The sequence below is a fragment of the Salvelinus sp. IW2-2015 genome, linkage group LG16 (assembly GCF_002910315.2).
Source record: "Salvelinus sp. IW2-2015 linkage group LG16, ASM291031v2, whole genome shotgun sequence".
Taxonomy (NCBI): Eukaryota; Metazoa; Chordata; class Actinopteri; order Salmoniformes; family Salmonidae; genus Salvelinus; species Salvelinus sp. IW2-2015.
Genome location: NC_036856.1, coordinates 31278292 through 31305466, shown reverse-complemented (window position 1 = coordinate 31305466; position 27175 = coordinate 31278292). Strand labels below are relative to the sequence as shown.

Genomic DNA, 27175 nt, shown 5'->3' with positions numbered 1-27175 from the left:
CCACTGTGGAGCATCTCAAAGTAATTTTTTCTTCCCCTCAAACAGCAAGCAAACAAAGTCTGTTTTTACATCCATTGAGAATGACAATAGTTCATCAATGTATTTGAAAAATCTTTCCAGCTCTCTACCTTTCGATAAACACTCAGTGTGAAAGGGAAAAATGTCATGCTCTGATCAAGTGGAAAAGTCATAAAATAGGCCTACCTGATTACTTCTTATCCCTTGCACAAATAGCCTACAGGTGTGTCTCATTGGCTCGCAAAACTCTTGAGGGCCCAGAATATTTTATATAATGTGGCAAGGTTCTTCAGGCCAGACCCAAGTTAATAGTTGATACAATGTTTCAAGTTCGTTGCAGTTTGGGCATGTGTAGCCAATGTGATTTATGGGATATTTATTTTTATCAGGATATTTCCTACCTGCAGGCTGCAATGTTTTTATTTGTTGGCTTTATAGGCTCTTTTTACATAGTTGGCAATGGCAATAGAAGTAACTTTTTAGGTTCGTATCATTTTCATTTAGATATAATTTTGACTAACCACATGACAATGATTTTGAGATACAAAGATGTTATTATAAATGAAAACTGCTAAACAAAAATGTGCATATGAAAATCATAACTGGCACACAGATCGGTAGAAATGGTAAGATAAATTTGCATTCCACATGAAAAAGTTTGCTGACTCCTCGTGTAGCCTATTCCTAGCAAGTTCAGGACAGTAACGTCAGAATCTGCGAAGGCCAGTAGGAGCGGGAGGACGGTCGGGACAGGTAAAAAAATAATAATAAAAAAATTCTGGTTATCTTTATCCCTGGTTCCCTCTTGATCATCAGACAAGCTCAATGCATATATAGTTGATTTGATTAAAACACATAGGTTGTGTCTATACATGAAAAAATACACGTTTTAACCAATCGATTGGTCAAAAGAACAGACAACTTTCGGTCGACCAAGATTGTTTTTAGTAGGGGACAGAAATACACATAATTTACTTAACAGCTAAAAAGAAGAATTACCATTGTCCCCCCAGAAGTTTAGAAAGTCAAATAAAGGTACCATATTGTGTTTGTACACACAAGAGGGAATCAAACAGTTCATTATTTCAGATGGAAGCTGAATCGCACTCACGTGAAAACACACATGTACACACTGTCTGGTAGAACTAAGTTGGGATGCTTTATAGGCCTGGCTAATAGAATTCGCTGTGCAAGCAGACACAAGGTCACAATCTGTAAAATATTCTGAACCTGCACACTTACACTTGCCCACTGCCACATTTTTTAAACAACAATCTAACACTTTCTCATTCTAAACCCCACTATACATCTAAGAGTGATATGCTTTTCAGGGACAAAAAATACCCCCCATCTTGAGCACTGAATTTAAATCAAAACTTCCAAGGTGGTGACATTTCCATCAATAAATAGCTTCAGTGGCATTTAATGTGTCTAGTGTTTATAGTATTATATTATTGGTCGAGACCTTATTTACTGGTGCTCTGGTTGGTCACAACTCTCTTCTCTATCACCGCCTTGCGGGAGGTGGAGGCGGGGCCTATGCTGACCTTGCTGGAGGACCCGTTCAATCCTACAATGCCGCTCTGTGAGCCTGCGCTGGACTCTGCGGCTGAGCTCTGCTCTGTGGTGTAGAGGACTCTGTGTGAGCCAGAGAGGCCGTTCCTCTGCATGGACCCCTGGGAGAACCCTAACACCCCTCCCTGGCCTTTCTGCACCCCACTACCTCCGCTGCTACCCCCCTGTCCCTCCATCACCAGCATGCTCTGTGACCCTGATAAGCCCCCTCGCTGCAGGGAGCTACACTGCTGCAGCCAGGCCTGACCCCCCTGAAGGACCTGACCCCCTTGTACCAACTGCCCCCCCTGAAGAACTTGCCCCCCCTGAAGAACTTGCCCCCCCTGAAAAACTTGCCCCCCCTGCAGCATTTGCCCCCCTTGGAGCATCTGCCCCCCCTGCATCACCGGCCCATCCACAACCATCATACCCTGAGAACCAGACATGTTCCCCATATGGATCAGGCCTCCCTCTCCCCTGCCAAGGGTGCCCTGAGCCTGGGTACCGGTCACCACCCGTTGCCCCTGCAGCACCAGGCCCTGGGCCGAGCCTGACGGAGGCCCGTTGACCATTATCATGCTCTGTGTGTTGGGGACCTGTTGCTCCACTACATAGTGCATCTGCTGCACCACGGGCTGCATCATAGGCTGCATGGTGGTGTAGTACATAGGCTGTTGCTGCAGTAGGAAGGTCTGGCCCTGGCTTCCTCCCACCATGTCCTGCCTCAGAGTAGACAAACGATCTGAACGATCTGACTCCCTCACCACAGCCCTCTCGACGTGTGTCACCTGGGCCGGGGCAGGGGGCGGTGCTGGGGCTGGGACCGGGGCGGCGGAAACCACTCTGGACGCCACATTGGTCGTCACACTGCTGGCTGCTGTTGGCATGGAGATGATGGGTCTGGGTGGCAGAGGGGCAGAGACTTCAGTTTGGATCCTCTCTCCGCGGCACACCTCGGCCAGGGTCTTGAACTTTGGCCCCAGGTCATTGAGGAACTGGAGGTCGTTGTCAGATTCCAGGAGGCTGCAGCATCCCACCGAGCCCACAGGAGAGCCCTGGCCCTCGTAGTCATACACCAACTGACTGTCCTTCTGGATGTGGTTTTCAGCTGCACAATGAGCTTTCTGAAAATACAACACAGACCCACACAGGGTCAATACAGACACATCAATTAACTTCACCGCCTGCCACCATTCATTATACCATACATTCAGTGTATATAGATGGGTTAGCTGACAAGGTCACAGAAATTTTGTGCCCGCTTCAATGGGGCACAAGTCCATGAGTTGTTGTGATTCTGGATGGCCATATAGCTACCAACGATGACAAGAAACTGCCATGAGGGGAATCGTAAGTGACTAGTTTCAGCTAGTTTCTGATACAATGTCTTGTTTTGAGGTGTTTTGACTGATTTCATGTCAATGCTAATATGGCAAAAAATATGCTAGCAAGCTAACCAACAATGGCAATGATGTATTGGACAGACATCAAGTGCTCATTGTGCAAATGTATTTATGTTTTCAATAAACATTTGGAGATTAAATATAGACCCATATTGTCAACAATCTAAGCCAACCCCGTCTGTTTTGCCCCATAATTCCGCATATGTCGGTTTTGTTGCTAAACAACCAACCTGTCTATTCTACCAGTTAAATATACACACAACCTTTCATATATGGACACTGTATTTCTATTTGTGTTCTCTACTCCATGTTGATGCACAATCTACTGACCTGACAGTCAGAGGGTAGATCTATTTTCTGCCTCCTTACCTGAGAGTAGTACTCCTCCAGGTAGTGATCAGGCAGGGCGATGCCTTCATAGGCTCCTCCTCCCTCTCTGCTCTCATACTCAGAATAAAAGCCTCCTCCATTCCCATGTCCGATTATCTCTCCTCCATTCTTATATCCAATATCCATAAGGCCGTCTGATTGGTAGAATCCACCGCCCATCGTGGAGGAGGAGTTCTGGAACTGATCACCACCTATCATTAGCCCCGCCCCTCCGGTCGTTGCTGCAATGGTTCCCGCGTTGATCATTTTGACCCTTCCTGTGTCGACCTGAACTGGTGCATTCAGCAGAGGTACTTCCTGTAAGAGGTCAGGGGTCAGAGGGTTAAATAAATATTGCTGTGACATCTTGGACCATTAACCCCAATGAGAAACATACTACCATAGTGGAATCATTCACACAAAAGATTATCTGTGACCCCGCACGCACACACACCCTTCTTTCCCCTTCTTACCGTGTTCTCCCCCTGTCCCTCAGTGTGGTAGGAAATTAGTTGTGCCTTGGCGTCAAAGGGCATCTCAGTGAAGCCCCCAGGAAGACCTCCGGCACCCCCACACGTACAGAACAACAGCAGGAGAGGGATTACTGTGGAGACAGGACCATGAGAGGGGGGTTAGACAATACATAAGAGTAGCAGCTTCAATTAAAAACCAAGAGCTATGACCTGCCATTACACGGCATAAGCAAGAAAGCAAGAGTAGGGCTGATGCTGACTATACAGTGAGCTCCAAAAGTATTGGGACAGTGATACATTTTTTGTTGTTTTGGCTCTMTACTCCAGCACTATGGATTTGACGGGTGAACCGTTTAGAAATTATAGCACTTTTTGACCATAGCCCACCCGTTTTAGGGGACCAAAAGTATTGGGACAAATTGACTTATGTGTATTAAAGTAGTAAAAAGTTATGTATTTGGTGGACCCATATTCATAGCACGCAATGACTACAACAAGCTTGTGACTCTACACTTGTTGGATGCATTTTCTGTTTGTTTTGGTTGCGTTTCAGATTATTTTGTGCCCAATAGAAATTAATGGTAAATAATGTATCGTGTCATTTTYGAGTAAATTAAACTAGAATATGTTTCTAAACACTTCTCTATTAATGTGGAAGCTACCATGATTACAGATAATCCTGAATTAATTGTGAATAATGATGAGTGAGAAAGCCACAGCGGCATAAATATCATACCCCCCAAAAATGCTAACCTCCCCTGTAATTGTAATGGTGCGAAGTTAGCATGTCTTTGGGGTATGATATTTGTGAGTCTATAACTTTCTAACTCATAATTATTCATGATTCATTCAAGTTGAGCCGTAATCACAGCCTGGTCTCATAGACTAGATGTAATATAGTAAACGTAAATCCACTCACAGTACAAGACTGATGTATTTACAAGTGTAGCAGGAGACCAACTACTTTTTTGTTTATACCGTATGATTTAGTTAAAGGGGCACAGCCATGGGTGGGCCAGGGAGGGCATAGACCTACCCACTTGGGAGCCAGGCCCACCCATTCGGGAGCCAGGGCCCAGCCAATCAGAATGAGTTTTTCCTCACAAAAGGGCTTTATTAAAGACATAAATACTCCTCAGCAACCCCCCTGTGGCATTGTGTTGTGTGACAAAACTGCACATTTTAAGTGGCCTTTTATTTTCCCCAGCACAAGGTGTAATGATCATGCTGTTTAATCAGCTTCTTGATATGCCACATCTGTCAGGTGGATGGATTATCTTGGCAAAGGAAAAATGCTCACAAACAGGGATGAAAACGAATTTGTGCACAAAATTTGAGATAAATAGTTTTTTTGTGCATGTGGAACATTTCTGGGATCTTGTATTTCAGCTCATGAAACATGGGACCAACACTTTACATGTTGCGTTTATATTTTTGATCAGTATATTTCAGGTGTCGACTCAGACTTGCTCTGACATAAATATCAATCAAGTTCAGGCAATGATGTTTGATTAGGCATTCTGTAGGAAATTCAGTCTTAAATGGCGCAATAGATGACTTAGTGATATGGCTCTCTTGTCTCCTCAACTAAAGCTGGGATTGTTTAAAGACAGATCAGTTCAGAGCTGTGTGAGAGAGGAGGGACTATGGGAAGAGTTTAGTGTACCAGCCATAGAGATGGATAGAGGATTCATCATGGATCTGACCCATTTTAGCATGGACATTGCAATTGAGGGCTTCCACCATGCTATTTTAAAGTAGTCAACTGGGTGGGGATTCCTATGGGCTGTAGCTTCAATGGCGCTGCCCATGCTGTCACAGACGCCATAATGGCACAGATATAAAGATGAGTCATCTATCTCTATGGTACCAGAATATTTAAGAGGATCGGCCTGACTGAGCAGGGCTCTAAGCAGAATTACTGATCTACAATACAAATTCCCTTGCATCAGAAATATCTTCTCATTATATGATCAAGATCAGTGAATCTGCGCCTTGCTCAGGCAATCCCCATCCCCTCGATGACTAACTCTAGCTCTAACCATGTCACAATGATGACTTTGATTTTCTCACTATTGCAGACATTGATGAACCCAGTTGGTCAAAAGATTTGTCCTGAAAATATGGAATACATTTCCCTTGTTTCACTGCAAATCCCTGAATGCATTCTGCCTTTTTTCCTTCTAGATGATGACATCATACTCACGCAGTAGCGTCAGCAGACCCAGGAAGAGCAGTCCAATTGCTGCAGGCCCTAGCACTGCCCCGGTTGAGCCCTTAGCTCCTCGTGTCGCGCACGCCTTCCCTTTGTCCGCACACGTGCAGACATCTACCTTTAGCTTCTGCAGGTCAGGACACGCGTGCCCCTGCTGGTCGCGGATCTCCATGGCAACTGCGTAGGAGCCCGGCCACAAATCCTTTTGGGACCTCAGGATGGTCGAGGTGTCTGTAGGGTCAGAGGTTAGACACAAACACAGTCAGACATGAGACAGGTTGTCAGATAGATATACTACATCTGTCTGGGGATTGGGACCACAACATGGACAGTATCACTTTCCTTCCTCATCTCTATGACTAAGGAAATAGGCATGTCTGCCAAATCAAATCAAATTGCATTGGTCACATACACGTGATTAGCAGATGTTATTGCGGGTGTAGCGAAATGCTTGTGCTTCTAGCTCCGACAGTCCAATAATATCTAACAAGTAATATCTAACAAATTACACAACATATACCCAATACACACAAATCTAAGTAGGAATGAATTAAGACTATATACATATGGAAGAGCGATGTCAGAGCGGAACAGACTAAGATACAGTAGAATAGTATAGAAAACATTATATACATGAGATGCGTAATGCCAAATATGTAAACATTAAGTCATTTAGATACCGTAGAATAGTATAGAATACAGTAAAAACATATGAGATGAGTAATGCAAGATATGTAAACGTTATTAAGTCACTAAGATACAGTAGAATAGTATAGAATACAGTATATGTGATGTGATATGCTTGGCTATGCTACCACTCAGTGTAGCTCTTCTTTGTTACTAGACTAAATAACCCTAATGGTTTTATTGTGTGCTATCCTCATCTTATTCCCTCAGTAGGAACTCCATTCTCCAGGCCTCTCACCGTTTAGGTGCTCGACCACCCACACTCCCTCTGTTCCCTCTGGGATGATGGTGAAGGTGAAGGGGGCTCCGTTGGGGAACGCATCTTTGTCCACTGCAGTCACGGTAATAGCATCGGCTGTCATACACATGGTCTGAACGTTACTAGTAAGCGTGGGGCAGTGGTCGTTCATGTCCTCCACCTGGATGGCTACCATACCCGTGGCTGTCTTAGAGGGCATGTCTGAACAGGAAAAGAGTGCAACAATCAATCAATCAGTCAGTCAGTTAATCAATCAACCAAATGTATTTATAAAGACATAGAAAGGAAGTGTACCCATAAGCACTTCAGCCCAGCTTGAACAAACGGAATCATGTGCTCGACTTGTAAATCCCAAAACATTCCTTACCCCAGGACACTTGAACAGGTGACTATCAGGGATAATACAGAAAAAGGAGCACTCTGTTTCTGCATAGATCTGATGGATTTATTAACGAAACAATCAAACAGGCTGACGTTTCGGCGTAGTTCGCCTTCATCAGAGCCTTGAGTAGGAAAAGGTGGCAGGCACTAAGCGAGTGCTAACCATGGCTCAGCCTCCACTTTGAAATTCTGGGGAATTGAGAAAGTTTCTCTCTCCACCAGAGGCAATATCGTGAGGAAATTGCTACCGATAGAGGCATTTCGGACAGACTGCTTAGACGCAGTCGAGCGAAAGGGTCAGCTCTTTATCTTCTTTCGTAAATATGTTTTGTTTTTGTTTATTTCTCTTTCCTTTGTTATTATTCAAGTGGAATGCACTGTATATGTAGGAAGGAATCTAGAAGGCTTATTATACTTGGTTAAATAGCCCATGTCTAGTTGATATTATTGACAGCTCTAAATGACATGTTTGAAAAACATGGCAAGTGTGACACTCCCCTGTGAGGTTAAATAGGTGCCTTCCACCTTTTTCTACTCAAGGCTCTGATGAAGGTGAACTACGCTGAAACGTCAGCCTGTTTGTTTGTTTGTCCCGTTAATAAATCTATCAGATCTATGCATAAACATACGGCTCCTTTTTCTTTATTTCCCTGGATAGTCACCTGTTTAAGTGTCCTGGGGTAAGGAGTGTTTTTGGATTTAGAAAGCCCTTTTTACCATCTGTAGTTGTCACAAAGGAATAGGGAAGAAGATTGTTAGGGGAGGCAACCCATTTCTGATTTTGACAGTTGTCATAAACATTGTTATTTGTTATGAGTGAAAGCTGGGTACTGTTAAGTGACGGTGCTTTATCCCACTCTGCTGGGTTAAAGAGTACTACAACAACCCTGCTTGTAGGGTGCTACCACAGATAGAACAATGAGACAGATATTTCACCAGATGTAAAGTGAAGAATCCGATTGGCGTTACCACTCACTACCAAATATGGTAGTAGCCCACTTCTCAGAGTAGGTGTTCCCTAATGGAAATACATGCTAGAACGTGCAAATAGGGTCTCGCTAGCTTGTGCTTGACTCTGCCCACCTTCTTCCTTGTTCTGCCCACTGTGATTCATTTGTTCCCATTTGAAATGACAGGCTGGGGTCTATCTTGGTTTCGTTATACAAATCTTTGGTGCTACCCCATGATGTATATAAATCATGGGTGCTACCTCCTGTTYGTGGAAACAGAGTATTACAGTTCATCTGCTTGTGAGGCTGGTCTGCTCCCTCTGCTGGTGTATGTAAAGCAGTACTGCTCCCGTTTGTTCCACAGCCCAGACATACCACAATTATGAATGGTGCGAAACATACCACAAGATAAACCTATTATATAGATGTATTAATCAAATCCTTGACTACAGGAGCCGGATTCACAAAACATTACTTACGAAAAAACGTAAGAAGTTTCTTAAGGCAAAAATAACTAGTGCATAAGATAGTTCGTAAATGCAATTCCTCAAAATGTTCTTAGGAATTCATAGTTTTCTTAGGAACTTCGTAAATATCTTTTCTAGGAACTTACATTTCTAAGAACGTAAATATCATCTTATGTGGCCTTGACATTAGTGACGTGCTTGAAACCAATAAATAAGCCTATGTGACAGGGATGATATGATTTGGTTATTTTGTTGTTTTTCAAACATTGGTCATTATAGCCATCAGCCTAGCTATATCAAAACCAAAATGGATAACCAAGGAAAGAGCAATAAAAACTTAGCTTGACGTGATGGTGGAGGAAATAGCAGCCAGGAAAGGGTTGCTGTTGGGGAGACTTGATAACTGCGTGGTCAATACAGAGACCAAAAAGAGAGGATGGGTGAGAATGGCCGAGTCTGTCGCCACCGTCGGGGGTATGTCAAGGGACAGTGACGCTGTCCCTTGATAGGAGAGACGGTGGTAGACTGCGCGACCGTTAAGTTAGGTAGCTCCGTTAGCTAGCTAACGCGTAACGACATTATAGCCAACATAGCTAACGACGTTAACGTTAGCCAAGTTCTTCTTTGTAAATTGACAAGATAGCGCTAGCTATTTAATGTTATGGGTGTAAGATGGCATCTGTTGGTAAATATTAATTACTGCAACTTCAGTGTTTTTACCGGTGTGCTTGAGATACCCGGATGTATTGCCATGTACTGAACAGTCTACTGAACAAGACTGGTTACTCGCATCAATGCCTCTGTCTCGTCATTTAACATCCAAACATGGCGTCAGAGAGTCGGATAACACCATGATCTCCGCAAATTAGAGTGAACTGTTCTGGTTTACAAAAAAATGCTTCCTTGAGTAAAATGTTGCCGGAATTAACCTTAGCTAGAGTGAGTTTGCTAGTTAGCAGTTAGCTTAAGAGTTGTGTAGCACCGGTTAGACATGGCAGTGAATATTCCCCCTCCCGCTGTTGTGAAGCTCAGCGGAGATTGGAGCACGAACTGGGATACGTTTAGAGGTGAATGGGAGGACTATGTGTAACGGATGTGAAATGGCTAGCTAGTTAGCGGGTATGCGCTAATAGCGTTTCAATCGTTTACGTCACTTGCTCTGAGACTTGAAGTAGGGTTTCCCCTTGCTCTGCAAGGGCCGCGGCTTTTGTGGAGCGATGGGTAACGACGCTTCGTGGGTGTCAGNTACATCACTTGCTCTGAGACTTGAAGTAGGGTTTCCCCTTGCTCTGCAAGGGCCGCGGCTTTTGTGGAGCGATGGGTAACGACGCTTCGTGGGTGACTGTTGTTGATGTGTGCAGAGGGTCCCTGGTTCGCGCCCGAGGTCGGGGCGAGGGGACGTACTAAAGTTATACTGTTACATATGCACTAGCCACGTGACTTCTGGAAAAGGACGATGATGTAGTGGCTGCCACTTTGAGGACTATAATAGGAACTGAATGCCGACACGTATACAAACACAACCTGAACCTAACAGCAGCTCAGCAAGGTAACGCAACAGCTATAGCCAGCAAAGAACGTTATCTACGAGCGTTATGTTTTCGGTTGTTGCAAAGAGGGGGACGGGGAGTCCATTGACAGCTTTGTCACCAGCCTAAGGGAAAAGGCAGCTACATGTGAATATGGTGCTTTAAGAGATGAACTGATCAGAGATCAGATCGTGCTTGGTATAGCTTATGAGGGCACGCGCAGACATTTGCTGAGAGAACGTGACCTGACGCTGGTCTTGGCAGTGGAGACATGCCGTGCAGCAGAGCTTACTGATATACGGATAAGGTCCATGGAGCTAGAAAGGCAACATATGGACAATGTCAATGCTACATTCAGGCAGCTAGTAAAGAAATTCCCCTTTGCCACAGCTAATGCTAATACTACAACCAACTCTGCAGTAGACAACCCCAAAACGTGCAGATATTGTGGCATTTCTCATGGACGGGGTAAAGAACACTGCCCAGCCTATGGGAAAATATGCAAATCCTGTGGTACAGCTAATTACTTCACAAGGGGGTCTGCATGAAAAGCAACAGAAAGGAGGGTAAAGTGAACTCCATTGAAACAAACACAGATGAAGGGAACAACAGCACAGAGGATGTATATGCTAGCGAGTGCATAGGGGCAGTGAGGGCAAAAGGAAAAAATTGGTTTGTCACTCTACTACTTAATAATAAACCACAGCAATGCCAGCTAGATTTGGGAGCCACATGTTAAGTTATGAGCCTTAAAGACAAAAGGAGGCTCGCGCCCAGAGACAAACTCACACAGAGTAGTACCAAGCTGAAACTGTATTCAGGCCAGTTCATGAACTCTTTAGGCCTGTTTGTGACGTAGTGTGTTTTACGTGGCCAGAAACACACCCTTGAGTTTGAAATAGTTGAGGCTAGTCAACAGCCATTACTGTCAGGGTCCACATGCGAGCGCCTTGGGCTTATTAACTTCACCATCCCAGCTGATCTTAACATTATAGACAAAGTCCAGGCTGGGCCTGGAGACACTCCTAAGCAAATACCATGATGTCTTCAACTCACTGGTTGAGTCAGTTCCCGGTGAAGTCCACTTTGAGTTGGACGCAGTAATCCAGCCTGTCCAGTGTGCACCCGGCAGTGTACCAGTGTCCATGAAAGCAGCTACGAATGCTCAGCTTGACAAATACGAAGCAGATGGCCACATCACATCTGTCACTGAGCCTAAAGACTGGATAAGTAATATGGTTATCATCAAGAAACCAGACAAGCTACGGATATGCAATGATCCTAAACACCTCAACCGGGCTCTGCGACGTTCACATTACATTATGCCCACGTTGGAGGATGCTCTTTACAAGCTACCGCAGGCCAGAGTCTTCACGCTCGTGGATGCCAGAGATGCCTTCCTGCAGTGCAAGCTCGACGAGCCCAGCAGCTACATGACCACCTTTTGGACACCCTGGGGCAGGAAGWGGTGGTTGAASCTRCCMTTTGGMGTCTCCGTGGCWSCAGAGGTGTATCAGCGGAAACAGCACGAGCTGTTGATGGGACTCYGTGGCGTGGAACCCATAGCAGATGACATCCTCGTAGTGGGCTGTGGGGACAGTGATGAGGAGGCAGAARGTGACCATGACYCCAAGCTGCTGGCCCTGATGGWCAGATGCAGACAGGTCAAGCTAAGGCTAAGCATAAAAAAGCTTRAGTTTAAAGTGCCAGAGGTCCGCTTTCATGGGCACATCTTGTCCTCCACCGGATTGAAGGCGGATCCTGAGAAAGTGAAGGCTGTCTTGGAAATGCTCCATCTGACGTGAAGGCAGTGCTGCGCTTCGTCGGATTCGTGACCTACCTGGCCAAGTTCCTAACGCGGCTCTCTGAGGTGTGTGAGCCACTTACGAGGCTCATGGACAAGGACACCATCTGGCATTGGCTCCCAAAACACGACACAGCGGRGAGGGAAATAAAACAACTGGTCACCCAGACACCTGTACTGCGATACTACGATGTGTCAAAACCTGTCACAATTCAGAGTGACTCGAGACAGTATGGATGGAGGCCCTCATGCAGGAGGGCCAGCCTGTGGCATTCGCCTCTAGGTCACTCACTCCAAGAGAGCAGAACTATGCCCAGATAGAGAAGGAGTGCCTCACCATTGTGTTTGCATGCCAACGCTTCCACCACTACTTGTACGGGCACGACAACATTAACGCAGAGACAGATCACAAGCCCCTTATTGCTATATTCAGCAAGCCTCTCCTGAATGCCCCAAAACAACTGCAGAGCATGCTACTGGCCCTACAAAACTATAACCTCAAGGTGGTGTATAAGCCAGGGCCTGAGATGTATGTGAGTGACACGCTCGGCAGGGCTACTGCATCAGGCACACACACACACACACACGCTCCATGCATGAACAACACGCAGTGTTCAGCTTACAAACAGTGCAAGTGGATGTTGAACACATCAACCAGGCTGACTACCTCAATGTTACGGACCAGCGCCTTATACAAATCAGACAGCACACAGACAGTGACAAGCAGCTCCAGGCATTGAGGTCTGTGATTCTGATGGGCTGGCCCGACCACAAGGAAGAAACTGCTTTAGCCGTCAGAGAATATTGGCCAGTCAAAGAGGAGCTCAGTGTTCAAAACGGAGTAATATTCAAGGGTCCGAAAGTTTAAGTTCCCGAAAATTTGCTGCAGAATGGGAATTCAAGCACATCACGTCATCGCCACGACACCCAAAACCTAATGGGAAGGCGGAGTCGGCGGTCAAAATCGCAAATAACCTCTGCAAAAAAGCTCTGCGAGATGGCAAGGATGCCTGGAAAGCAATCCTGTAGTGGCGCAATACCCCAACAGAAGGCATGGATAGCAGCCCGGCCCAGCGCCTCATGGCACGGCGCTTAAAAGCAACTCTGCCAGTAGCCAACACTCTCCTGGAGCTCTGTGTGGTGACAGACGTGCCACTGAAGCTACGTCACGGAAGACCGGTCTCCAAGTTCATCTACGACAAATCAGCAAAAGACTTACCTAAGCTCAGGGTGGGTGAAAGAGTGTGGATGAAGCCACTACCAGGGGACCAGACGGGCCTCTGGAGACTCGAATCCTGTGTACAGAAAGTTGCACCATGCTCCTACTTGGTCAAAGTGAATGGATCACTGTACCATCGTAACAGGGTTGACCTTCGGATTGCTAAGCCAGCACCTACTCAGAACCCCGATGGTCATAGGGGTCGCATGACAAAGGACAGAACCCCAGCAAGTCACATGGGGCCTGAGGCACTGGGCGAAGAGCCAGGTGATCACAGGTCAAGTCACATGGGGCCTGAGGCACTGGGCGAAGAGCTAAGGGATCACAGGTTGGCCGCTCCCTCGCCCATCAATACTCCCCTTAGACAGTCAGGTGACACGCCTGTGCGGGAACACGCAGTCCTCGTAGACGCCCCCTTTCTTTTTACGCTGCGGGCGTCTGTCCCAGCCACCAAAAATACTTCATCTGTAGGTTTCCCATTAGGGATTGTTGACAGACAGAGATATAAAAAAAAATGGGAAAAGTGAAGAGACTATCAACATGTGTGAAGTTGATACCTGAAAAAAAACTAAATTGTTCATGTTGGAAATTATTACTAGGTTTGTTTTGTTAGTGAATTGACAGCTCCTGTCCTATTTTATTAAAGGGAAGATGTTATAGGTGTAAGATGGACAGCAAGGACAGCAATGGAGTTTACAAGAGCACAAACAGATCTAGGAACAGGCTACATCCGGTCAGCCTTGATGTATGGATTACGGAGTATGAGCAGAATACAAGGCTATAAGGAGACAGGAGTGTACTCTTCTCTCTTCTCAGTGCTTAGCAGAGCCACATAACATGGATAGTGTTACAAGTTAGGATTCAGGCTCAGGGGTTATATAGACTGATGTTATATAATCTTGTGCTGTGTAGAATAGATTGTAATAAGAGATCATGTCATTTCATTCATAAATGCTACAGAAGGCTATAGACTAACTAGTTCAACTTGAGTTATTCATGTTATGTAACATATGTCCAATACAAAGGTAGCAGATGTGATGCGGTAGCCCTCTGTGCAGCTTCAAAAACAGTGTCACCCTCAGGCAAAGATGGAATTTCATATTGCGCTAACTGTTAAGATTTTGGTTTCTCCCATGGGAGACCCAGGTTCAGATCCTTCCCTTGGCACATTGACATTCAATATACTGTAGAGTGTTGTGTGTCAAGGCTAAGAAGCTAACTACCAAGATGCTGAACTAGCTTACCTTGGGTCATGCAGAGAACTTTGGCGTAGTATGTCCCGTTGACCAGGAACTTGGACTCTCTGTCAGGCATCTTATTGAGTTTAATATCCCCAGTTAACTCATCAATGGTCAGCCAGTTGTCTGGGTCAGAGCCCTTAGCATACCTACATAAGGAAAAACAGGGATAGTGGAAAATGTTTTGGTATATGAACTTATGCATATCGGATGGGTGTTGTGTATTTGAGCTCAACAGATCAGACAAGGTATTGCCAAATGTGTGCTGTGTAAGTGTGTGTGTGTGTGTGTGTGTGTGTGTGTGTGTGTGTGTGTGTGTGCTGTCTCTTATACACATCTAGATGTGTATAAGAGACAGGTGTGTGTGTGTGTGTGTGTGTGTGTGTGTGTGTGTGTGTGTGTGTGTGTGAGCCACTACAGACCTGACATTCTGTGCAGGCATTAGTGTGTCTCCGTCGATGGCATGGTAGGAGCCGATCACCTTGTTGATCTTGAAGTCTCCTCCCTCTGAGATGGGGATAGCCTTGACCTTGGGGTCAAACCGTGGCCCCTCTGGCTGGTTCTTCACGGCGATCTTTACTGGGTAGGTCTTCATAGGTTTCCCTGTAGAACCTCCACCACCAAACCACGAGCCTCCACCTCCTCCTCCTCCTCCTCCACTGCCTCCTCCTCCACTGCCTCCCCCTCCACTACTTCCTCCACTACCTCCTCCTCCACTACCACCTCCTCCACTACCACCTCCTCCTGCCCCACTTCCTGTCCCACTTCCTCCTCCTCCTCCTCCTCCTCCTCCTTCACCATTATAGGGTGGAGCCTGGTTAGCTACGGCTATTCCCAGCTCAAGGTGTTTGACGTCTTCATAGTCTACAGACTAATGGATGGAAGAAACAAAAAGGCACATGTAAACAAATGGATCATTTCAGCAGAAAAAGAAAGGAGAAAATGTGTGTAAGTGTGTGAATGCATCTGCGTGTATGTGTGTGTGTGTGTGTGTGTGTGTGTGTATACAGTATATCTGTGAAGGTATGACTGTGCAGTGTGATACTCACGCCGTACCTTCTTGAGCATCAGAACTCCCTCGTTGGTCTTGGGGTCTGTCTCAATACTGAAGTAGCCAGCCTCGTTGCCCTTGACGATTTCAAACTGAGACACCCAGTTAGGAGTGTTCTCCATGTCCATGTCCTCCGCTTTGAACCTCATCACCTCCACGTTCTCTGTGTTCTCCTCAATACTGCCCTCATACTGCAGAACCACACAAAGAGTATCAGACACTACATCAGCCTCTAGTGTCCTAATACTATACAGAGGGGGAGTAATATTAACCTGGTCCCAGATCTGTGTATGTGCTAGTCAACACCTCTGACTAGCATAACTAGTTAACATTGTCTTCCGACAGATGGCGCCATTCCAAAGCAATGCATTGCCATGAACAGTGGATATGGAGTCATCATCTGACGTGAGACAATGAAACAATTATATTATACAGATCTAGGATCAGGCTGGAGTATGCTGTTGGGAGTGTTTCCTAAAGCACATACAGATCTGGGATCAGGCTGATGGAGTAATGTACTAATTACCTCATCTTTCTCCAGAGTGGGAGGGTTGTCGTTCACATCCTTGATGTTGACTCTAAAGGTTCCGGTGCCGGTGTTGCCCTCTGGTCTACCGTTCAGATCTGTACCTTTCACTGTCAGCATGTACCAGTCCTGCACCTAGAAAACAAAAGAGATTAAAATATATATATAAAAACTGAGTGTCTAATAACAATCTGTCTACTAAAAACAGTGTGCATGCGGCCGGGAAGTTCTTGTCCCATCGCGCTCTAGCGACTCCTGCGGCAGGCCGGGCGCATGTATGCTGACACGGTCGCCAAGGGTGCGGTGTTTCCTCTGACACATTAGTGCGGCTGGCTTCCGGGTTAAGCGAGCAGTGTGTCAAGAAGCAGTGCGGCTTGGCGTGGTTATGTTTTGGAGGACGCACGGCTCTCGACCTTCGCCTCTCCCTAGTCCGTACGGGAGTTGCAGTGAAGGGACAAGACTGTAACTACCAATTGGATATCCCGAAAAAGGGGTAAAAATAAAGACAAAATAAATAGAAAGAAAAAATAAATAAAGATGGGTGACTATGCTGTATGTACCTCTCTGTTCAGTGTGGACTGTTTTACTCTCAGTTCTCCTTCATTGGTGATGTAGAACATGCTCTCTCCTGGAGGCTCCTGTTTAATTATGGTGTAGGCAATCTTAGAGTTCTCATTCCCTGGTTCGTCAGCGTCTGTCGCAACCAACTGCATGATGGACGTGTCTACAGAAACAGAAAAAAACTGTCATCAACACTAATATCTCTATTAATGTTCATCAAATAACATTGCCCCAGGACATTTAAAAAACATTCATGGGATGTTGTCATGCTATCATTAACTTGGCAACCCAGAATGAAAATCTTGCACCAGCTACTCGATTATTAGTTACGTTGTCTGTCCATGAGAGATTATGCTGTCATTAGCTGGAAAACACATTGGGATTGCATTGGCACATTCCCATTTTCTAGGGGAAGTTGTAAACATTTTACATTTTACATTTGAATCATTTAGCAGACACTCTTAAACAGAGCAACCCACTTTTCTAGGGGAAGTTCTTGATTTATTGCCAAACACTTGCCTTTTGAGCTGAGCTCGTACACCTCTCCTGGGTTAATGTCACCGAAAATAGGAGGGTTATCATTTTGATCCACAACTTGGATCCTCAAATCAATGTTCTTTTCTGCTTGACTGCCATCAGTGAACTTAGCGGTACCTGACAACTGAAGAGAAAAAACCATCATCATCTATCTATCTATCTATCTATCTATAAATAAACCAAAGGACATCATACATTGCGACAGTACTAATACACCTGTGCTATATCTTCAGTCATTTGGCTCTGCTGTAGGTGGGATACTCACATTGTACATGGCGATAGTCTCCCGGTCCAGGATACCAGTGATGCGTACAAAGCCGGTGTCAGGGTTCACTATGAACAGGTTGAAGGGGTATGCATTAGCTCCCACCCCAGTTAGAGAGTACTGCACATTACCAGTCCCATCGTCTGAATCTGACCGGATCTGAAACACAGACACACAGATAGACAGAGAGTGAGTCGACACAAACACAAAATACAACAAACATGACAGCAATATTAACATTGCTAGAGACGAGAGACACGTATTTAGAGAGTTGGACCAATGTGGTTTCTGCATTATAGTGCATTTACAGTACCAGTCAAACGTTTGGACACACCTACTCATTCAAGGGTTTTTCTTTATTTTTACTATTTTCTACATTGTAGAATAATAGTGAAGACATCAAAACTATGAAATAACATATGGAATCATGTAGTAACCAAAAAAGTGTTAAACAAATCAAAATAAATTTTATATAAGTAGCCACCCTTTGCCTTGATGACAGCTTTGCACAATCTTGGCATTTTCTCAACCAGCTTCACCTGGAATGCTTTTCCAACTGTCTTGAAGGAGTTCCCACATATGCTGAGCACTTCTTGCTTTTCCATCACTTTGCGGTCCAACTCATACCAAACCATCTCAGTTGGGTAGAAGTCCGGTGATTGTGGAGGCAAGGTCCTCTGTTGCAGCATTCCATCACTCTTCTTCTTGGTCAAATATCCCTTACACAGCCTGGAGGTGTGTTGGGTCATTGTCCAGCAGAGGACCAGCACACCTCCTCCTCCATGCTTCATGGTGGGAACCACACATGCGGAGATCATCCGTTCATCTACTCTGCGTCTCACAAAGACACGGTGGTAGGAACCAAAAATCTAAAATTTGGACTCATCAGACCAAAGGACAGATTTCCACCGGTCTAATGTCCATTGCTCGTGTTTCTCGGCCCAAGCAAGTCTCTTCTTATTGGTGCCGTTTTGTAGTTGTTTCTTAGCAGCAATTCGACCATGAAGGCCTGATTCACGCAGTCTCCTCTGAACAGTTGATGTTGCGATATGTCTGTTACTTGAACTTTGAAGCATTTATTTGGGCTGCAATTTCCAATTTCTGAGTCTGGTTACTCTAATGAACTTATCCTCTCCAGAGGTTACTCTGTGCCTTTCTTTCCTGTGGCGATCCTCATGAGAGCCAGTTTCATCATAGTGCTTGATGGTTTTTCCGACTGCACTTAAAGAAACTTTCAAAGTTCTTGACATTTTCCAGAATGACTGACCTTCATGTCATAAAGTAATGATGGACTGTTGTTTCTCTTTGCTTATTTGAGCTGTTCTTGCCATAATATGGACTTGGTCTTTTACCAAGTTGGGCTATCTTCTGTATACCACCCCTACCTTGTGACAACACAACTGATTGGCTCAAACCGATTAAGAAGGAAAGAAATTCCACAAATTAACTTTTAACAAGGCACACCTGTTAATTGAAATGCATTCCAGGTGACTACCTCATGAAGCTGGTTGAGAGAATGCCAAGAGTGTGCAAAGCTGTCATCAAGGCAAAGGGTGGCTACTTTGAAGAATCTATAATATTAAATACATTTAGATTTGTTTAACACTTTTTTGGTTACTACATGATTCCATATGTGTTATTTCATAGTGTTGATGTCTTCACTATTATTCTACAATGTAGAAAATTCCTTGAATAAGTCGTTTTTTTATTTAACCAGGTAAGTTGACTGAGAACACATTCTCATTTACAGCAATGACCAGGGGAATAGTTACAGGAGAGAGGGGATGAATGAGCCAATTGTAAGCTGGGGATGATTAGGTGGCCATGATGGTATTATGGGCCAGAATGGGAATTTAGCCAAGACACCAGGGTTAACACACCTACTCTTATGATAAGTGCCATGGGATCTTTAGTGACCACAGAAGGTCAGGACACCCGTTTAACGTCCCATCCGCAAGACAGCATCCCTACACAGGGCAATGTCCCCAATCACTGCCCTGGGAATTGGGACATTTTTTTTTCCAACACCACTTCCAGTAGCATCTGGTCTCCCATCTAGGGACTGACTAGGACCAACCATGCTTATCTTCAGGAGCAAGCCAGCAGTGGTATGCAGGGTGCTATGCTGCTAGGTGTGTTCAAACTTTTGACTGGTACTATACCATGTTAGCCCGCCATTAACATTACGTCAGGAAAATCTAAACAATGCTATGTAACTGAATAGAACAATATTCTAAATTCTAAAAGTTGGCTTAACTCTCTAAATATATGGCTCTGCTAGCGACCAATTGCACCTCCGCCATGTGGCATTACCTTGGCAATAAACTCTTTCTTGGTGTAGTCTACATTTTCATCTAGTTTCTGGGGAGGGATGATCCATTCCCTCCTGTGTCTCCTTAGCCCAGTGGAATGACGTGTCTCCACCACAGTCACAGACACTAAAACCTGCTTTCACAAAACAAAATACATCAATGGTTACTTTCATGGATAACAGTGACATAGCATTAGCAGAAACCCCAATCATCTCACCCACCCCATCCACTATCAATGTGTCCGGAACATATTAACTGATTGCTCCTCCTTCTCAAGTTCTCATAATTCAGTCAGGTCTTCCAAATGGTAAAGACCTGGCAGAATTATACTTTATGGTGAGTGATTGTGCTCACCCCATGTTTTTCAGAGGTGGAGAGAGAGAAAAAAAGATAAAGAGAGAGAGTTTTACTTGTATTATGTTTCTCTAGATCAGTGTATCTCAATTTCCAGTCCATGGACTGGGACAGGTGCCTGGCATATTTTTTTTTACCTGGCAGTCAACAATTTTATCTCCCATTTTAGTTTGGGGTCCTGGTATAGGAAGAGCCATTGTTGTATGTCCCTCTCCTGTAGTGAGTTACTCTTTGATCTGTCATTCAAACACTCAGGTTCCATGAGTTTACTGTGACTTGTAATGAACCTAAACCAGAACTTAAACCTGTTATGATACAGTGTACATCCTAAACCAACAAGTACTGAGGCATAACTGTGAAAGCAGTGAGACCGTGCCAAGCCTACTGCAGACCCACCCAGACAACCACTCCTAAGTAAAGAATAGTTATTATAGCTCGCAAGGAGGAGTATGAACCTGTATGTAATAGTGGGTGGGCACGTGAGAACAAAAGATGAATCAGGACTGGCAAAAAACACATGCCAAATGGCATCCTATTCCCTATATAGTGCACTACTTTTGACCAGAGCCCTACGTGAGTTCTATAGGTCCTGGCCAAAAGTAGTGCACTAAATAGGGAATAGGGTGCGATTTGGGATGCATAAACATGTTTGACAAATAGCCCTGTGGATGGAATGACCAGCAAGCTTTGACAGCCAGGTCATCGTCAACATGAAACTGTTGTCACTAGTTACCACAGCCATAAAGTCATAATTATGGCTAAACCCTGCGTATTTCTACAATTGATCTTCTTAAAATCTGATTTAAAACTTAACCATAACCCTAATATTAACCACAGAATAAATGGTTGTTTTCATGAATTTTTACAATATAGGCAGGCCTAGCACATTTTGACTTTGTGCTTGTGGTAATTAGTAACAACCACATGACGTCAAATTCATGCCTTTTAAAGAACAGTTGAGTGAATGCTGTAGAAATACTATTTTCTATTAATCTACAAGGTTAGGCTAGTTCCGCTATATCTCTCAGCTGTGATCCGCAGCCATGACCCACTGGGCACACACTGGTTGAATCAACATCGTTTCCACGTCATTTCAATGAAATTACGTTGAACCATAGTGGAAAAGARGTTTAATTGACGTTTGATCTGTCACAAGTTCTTGGGTTGGGGGATGTGGTTTGCATGGAAACATGGGTGGAGAGGATCTTTTGAGAATGATATATATATATATATTAAGTAATGGTTCTGCAAGGTTGCAACTAGTTACCACAGCCACAAAGTCATAAACCCCTACTTATTTCTACAATTTATTTCTTAAAATTTTATTTTAAACCTAACCTTAACCCTAACCTTAACCACACTGCTAACCTTATGCCAAACCATAACCTTAAATTCAGACCAAAAAGCATTTATTTGTTTTCAGTTATTCTTATGATAGGCCCATAGCCAATTTTGGTGGAAACCGTTCTGTGGATGCCATTTTCAAAATGTATTGTAGGAGGCCTTATTCATATTTCAAAACCTCTTTCAAGCAGTGCTCTCAAAATGAAAGGGATTCTTTCTCACTGTCATGAGTGAGAGCAATGTTACCATGACACCTGTATATATGCAAATAACAAAACACTAAACTTCGGACATTTTCTCCTTTTTATGGTGGTTCTGGCTCGACCAGAGGGTTATAACTGAGTAGCATGTCAGTCCTACGTGAGGTTATGGGCTCTTGATTGACTGGGTTATATGCCTAACCACCTGAAATGTGTGGCCTAAAGATTATAAGCCTACTGTCAATATTCGTTAGAAAAGTGACACATATTTATTTTGTAACCTCAGTAAAATAATAATTGTATAGACCTACAGAAAGAATAGGTGCGCTTGTGGACCGTCATAATCCCTTTGATAGCCAATGAGTTGTGCGCACTTGTCTCGCGCATATTTGACCAGTAGGCAGTCACCTTTATAAAATTTATAAAAGTGTTTATTACACAACTCCTTTTTGTATTTTTAATAACGGCCCACTCTGGGAGCGAGATGAGACTTTATGACTTATAAACTGAAAATGCAAGGAATATAAATGTATTTAACAACTAGCTAGGCTACCAGTAGCCTACTACAGTCAAACATTTCCGTACAGTTTTGAGTGTCAGAACGCCCATATCTGAACGACCAAAAAACGAATACCAACAAGAAAAGTGTAAAATTGACAATGTTGGCTAGTAATTAAATTACATTTTGCAGTATTAGTGTTAGATTAACTAAATTCAAATATTGGTAGTGTTTTCAGTAGGTCTAGTTAATTACTTTTTGGCATGTACCGTGTAATTTAGCTAACTACTGAAACTAACTAACGTTACACACTATTTGTTTTGCAAAGAATAAAATAACATATCGGTGAATTTATTTTTCGCCATCAGACCTGCCTGTAGCCTAATTCTCACTTGAAACATCGTTTTTGTGTTTAATATGATAAATTGCAGATTATGTTAACATCTAAATAGGGATCTGTTCATGCAATTTGTATTATATGACATTTCAAATTTAGATATGATAATTTTTCACATCGTGAATCTCGTGAACTAGGCTACTTTTTCAAAGTAACGTTAGACTATTTTTCTTAAGGGTAGCTTTAGTTTAGCTTAAACTTCTTCCATTGTGACGTAATTGGTAGCGGGTAAACCATATTTTCCAAGTAATTTAGCTTCACCAACACAGAAAAATGTATAATCCAAAAACAACGCCGGCAACGTCAAATAAGATAACTCACCGTGAATGTAAATAGCAAAAGAGCAGCGGCGGGCAAAGAAACCCGATTCATGACCGGAAGAATGTCCCAAAATCCAAACACCTGAGCTAGAATCCGAGCTATATCCACAAGCGAGTCCTCGACGTTATAATAGTGGACGTGGGTGAGAGACTTCTTTCAGTGCACTGTTGATGTACTGTAAATTGAGGCGGTGCCTCCTCTCTCTTCTTTGGTTGGCTGGTGACACCATATCCACACCCTCACCTGGGGTAAGATCTCTCTCTCTCTCTCTCTCTCTCTCTCTCTCTCTCTCTCTCTCTCTCTCTCTCTCTCTCTCCTCTCTCTCTCTCTCTTCTCTCTCTCTCTCTCTCTCTCTCTCTCTCTCTCTCTTCCTCTCTCTCTGTATGTGAAATAATGGTCTTTATTCTTTTGGAACTTTTGTGAGTGTAATGTTTATTGTTAATTTGTATTTTTTATTTCACTTTTGTTTATTATCTACTTCACTTGCTTTGGCATTGTTAACATGTGTTTCCCATGCCAATATAGCCCTTACATTGAATTGAAAGAGAGAGAGAGAGAGCGAGTGAGATAAGACACCTGAAATGCTTATTTATTTTGCTTTTCAAGAGCTTGGGACTATAAGGTTCTATCTGAAAAAAATATGATTATCAGATAATTGGTTTTAAAGTGCCGATACCTCATTGGTTTGAATGGTGTTTCGCAATATTGATATTGTATTCTTTTGAACTTAACAACATGACATGGGGCATTTAGAGTGTTATATAGGTAGATAACATTGAACAGAACAAGGCTATGTAAATAACTCACCTTCTAATGCCAAGCTATTGTTTTGTCCAGGCTACTATTTCTTGATGCACTGTCCATATCAGATGAATTTGTATGTTTTCTGCCTCTCTTGCTATCTCTCATATCTCGTTGTATTGTATGAAAAAATATTTTATCCAGCCTAAATTTCCACATAATGTAGCCTACCATGAAAACGATATGTCATAAAAGAAACATTAACATACTGTAATGCCAGTCCATCAAGGATCTTGATGGATGTCTTTTGGATAAAGACTGTATGCGATGTAAACTGTCATGTGGTAAGCCTATTGACAAAAGATTACCTGTTGAAGTCACACATTCTGGTAAGGTTGGGTAAAGTTGGGTAATGTAATGTAATGTAAGGTAAACGAACATGGCAAGGTAGTATACTGTATAGTCTACTGTAAATCACACAGTGACTTCATAAGGTGCTTAGGTCTAGAGTGCACTGCTAGGTGATGATGTGAGAGGAGGCAACTCAGGCAGGCAGGCTGTCAGGGGCCCCTAGGCACAGTTAGACTGGGTAGGAGAATCCTGGCCGAATTTTTTAAACGTGTATTTTACCATATATTGACACATCTTATGTGTTTTAATCAAATCAACTATATTCATTGAGCTTGTCTGATGCTTTAATCACACTGTTTGATTAAATAATTAAGACACACAAATGACTAGAGGGAGTCRGACCAGCAATTGATTTGATTGTTTGTGCAGGGCCGGGCTGAGACTTGATGCGCTGTTAAAAAAAATAATAATACAGCAAGTGACTGTGTGACTAGCACCCGTCGTCTCTCTCTCCTCCCTGCTGTAGCGACCACCACAGAACATCAGTGTTTATCGCTCTGAAGCTAAAACATAATAACAGCCATTTTTCTGACTGAAAAGTTCTGTTACCAAAATCCCTAATTTGTTTAGGAAAAACATTCCCTATTCCCAGAACCCTTGCTCTCTTTATGTGACACATGTATGCATTGCATACACGTGACCATTGCATGCACGTAACCAAAGACTAAAGAATGTTGGAGAATGTTGGTTATGTAATTATTACTCTATTAGTCTGTAATTCTGATGGGATACCTTTTTTTCAAACTTTCAAAAAAAAATTAACGTAAAAAAGAAAGAAATGAACAGTTATGACGGAAGCCTGGAGGTTTTTATTCTAGGCATGAAGATAGAGTATTTCAACATGTCCAGGTGATAGGGCCATATTGATAACTCGCAATCCGCAGTATGTCCTAAATGCCACCCAACCTTCAGATGTGAGATAACAAATCAAATCAAATTTTATTTGTCACATGCGCCCGAATACAACAGGTGTAGACCTTACAGTGAAATGCTTACTTACACGCCCTTATCCAACAATTCAGTTTTAAGAAAATATCCCCCAAAAAGTAAGAGAATAACAAATAATTGAAGAGAAGCAGTAAATAAAATTGGCAGGGCTATATACAGGGGGTACCAGTACAGAGTCAATGTGTCAATGTGCGGGGTCACCGGTGTCGAGGTAATTGAGGTAATTATGTACATGTAGGTAGAGTTATTAAAGTGGCTATGCATAGATAATAACAGAGAGTAGCAGCAGCGTGGGGGCAATGCAAATAGTCTGGGTAGCCATTTTATTAGCTGTTCGGGAGTCTTATGGCTTGGGGGTAGAAGCTGTTTAGAAGCCTCTTGGACCTAGACTTGGCGCTCCGATACCGCTTGCCATGCGGTAGCAGAGAGAACAGTCTATGACTAGGGTGGCTGGGGTCTTTGGCAATTTTTAGGGCCTTCCTCTGACACCACCTGGTATAGAGGTCCTGGATGGCAGGAAGCTTGGCCCCAGTGATGTACTGGGCCGTACGCACTACTCTCTGTAGTGCCTTGCGGTCGGAGGCCCAGCGGTTGCCATACCAGGCAGTGATGCAAAGCGTCAGGATGCTCTCGATGGTGCAGCTGTAGAACGTTTTGAGGATCTGAGGACCCATGCCAAATATTTTCAGTCTCCTGAGGGGGAATAGGTTTTGTCGTGCCCTCTTCACGAATGTCTTGATGTGCTTGGACCATGTTAGTTTGTTGGTGATGTGGACGCCAAGGAACTTGAAGCTCTGAACCCGCTCCACTACAGCCCAGTCGATGAGAATCGGGGCATCCTCGGTCCTCCTTTTCCTGTAGTCCACAATCATCTCCAGGAGATTATTAATTCCAGACAGAATAACTTGMTTTCTCAAGTGCAATTACACTTGAGATGTGTTTTAAGGCTATGGATGAGAAAGTTAACTTATAATTTCTAAACGTTTAGGTCAGTTGTATGTTGCTTTGCGATCTATTAACAGCAAGGGTTAATAGATGTAGGCCATTCATATAATGTAGGCCATTCATATATATACTTTCTCTCGAAACACAGGCATGTCAATTCACACAGGACTAGTATTATCAGAGGACTAAAATGACAGATGTGGTGTTTTGTGCTCGTGCACATAATTACGTTATTCAACCTTCCCCAGTAAAACGAATCCTGTCTGAWTAGGGCACACTAGGGCCTGACTTATAGCATATCATAATCACATCAATAGAATGGTTATAACAAACTCTGAAAACCGTAACAGGTGACAGCAAAATTAATGCATAGGATGTGACAAATAAAATCGAAATGGGTGAATGTTTACTGGTTGCTCAGGAGGTAAAGGGAAAGTCAGATGTGGAATAAATTTAACTAGTTGTGGAAAATACTGCAGATGAAGAACAATAAGGTACGGAGCAAGCGCTGCGTGCATATTATGTATGCCAAACAGGTGCTATATAGATTATAATATAATTTTTCTGACCGTTTGGAACAATATAAACACAAAATAAATGATAAGTGTACCAAAGAGTCTGTTGTAAAACATGTTTTGGTAGGCCTTTATTACAGCAAAGACTATAAACAGTCGCATTCATTCGTGAATGCAATTTCTGAAATGGAACGGTTTATTTATTGTTTAAGCTAATTATTCAAGGCTCTATTTTATTTTAAAACTTAAATGCTTGATTGCATTTCAAATCATGAATGAGGTGTGCTTTGTGGTGACATGAACCAATGAATGGTTGATTGATACACTAGCCTATATGAGTTTTGAAATATAGACCTAAGTAAGTTATGGTATTAAGACTAAACAGGATGCACTCTTAGGCCTACAGCTCAGTGGTGGTTATACAAGGCTGCTATACTAAGCCTGCTTATGATAATGACATTACATATTATTATAATGATGATCATAATAATAATAATAGTAATGATAACAATAAGAAGGAGATCTAGAAAAAGGAGCATTATTATTATAAATATAATTTTTATGACAATTTGGAACAGAGTAAACAACACTAAATAAATTATAAATAATACCAGAGAGGCTGGTCTAACGAAAATAAAGTGTAAAGCCTATTACAGCAAAGCAAATATTTAAAAAAAGCAGA

General features: G+C 43.3%; 1 protein-coding gene across 1 annotated transcript; it reads right to left on the bottom strand.

Annotated features, from left to right (window-relative positions):
- Positions 1–1484: 1484 nt before the first annotated feature.
- LOC111975461 (desmoglein-2.1) lies at positions 1485–23084 on the bottom strand. Its single transcript, XM_024003773.2, has 14 exons — positions 22934–23084; positions 19820–19951; positions 17507–17665; positions 17224–17365; positions 16704–16867; positions 16144–16278; positions 15623–15808; positions 14989–15437; positions 14573–14715; positions 6958–7179; positions 6024–6263; positions 3818–3948; positions 3345–3662; positions 1485–2696 (listed from the first exon to the last, which is right to left on the bottom strand). The coding sequence occupies exons 1-14, from the start codon at positions 22982–22984 to the stop codon at positions 1485–1487; spliced, it is 3684 nt and encodes a 1227-aa protein (XP_023859541.1). The 5' UTR covers positions 22985–23084.
- Between the last annotated feature and the right edge of the window lie 4091 nt (positions 23085–27175).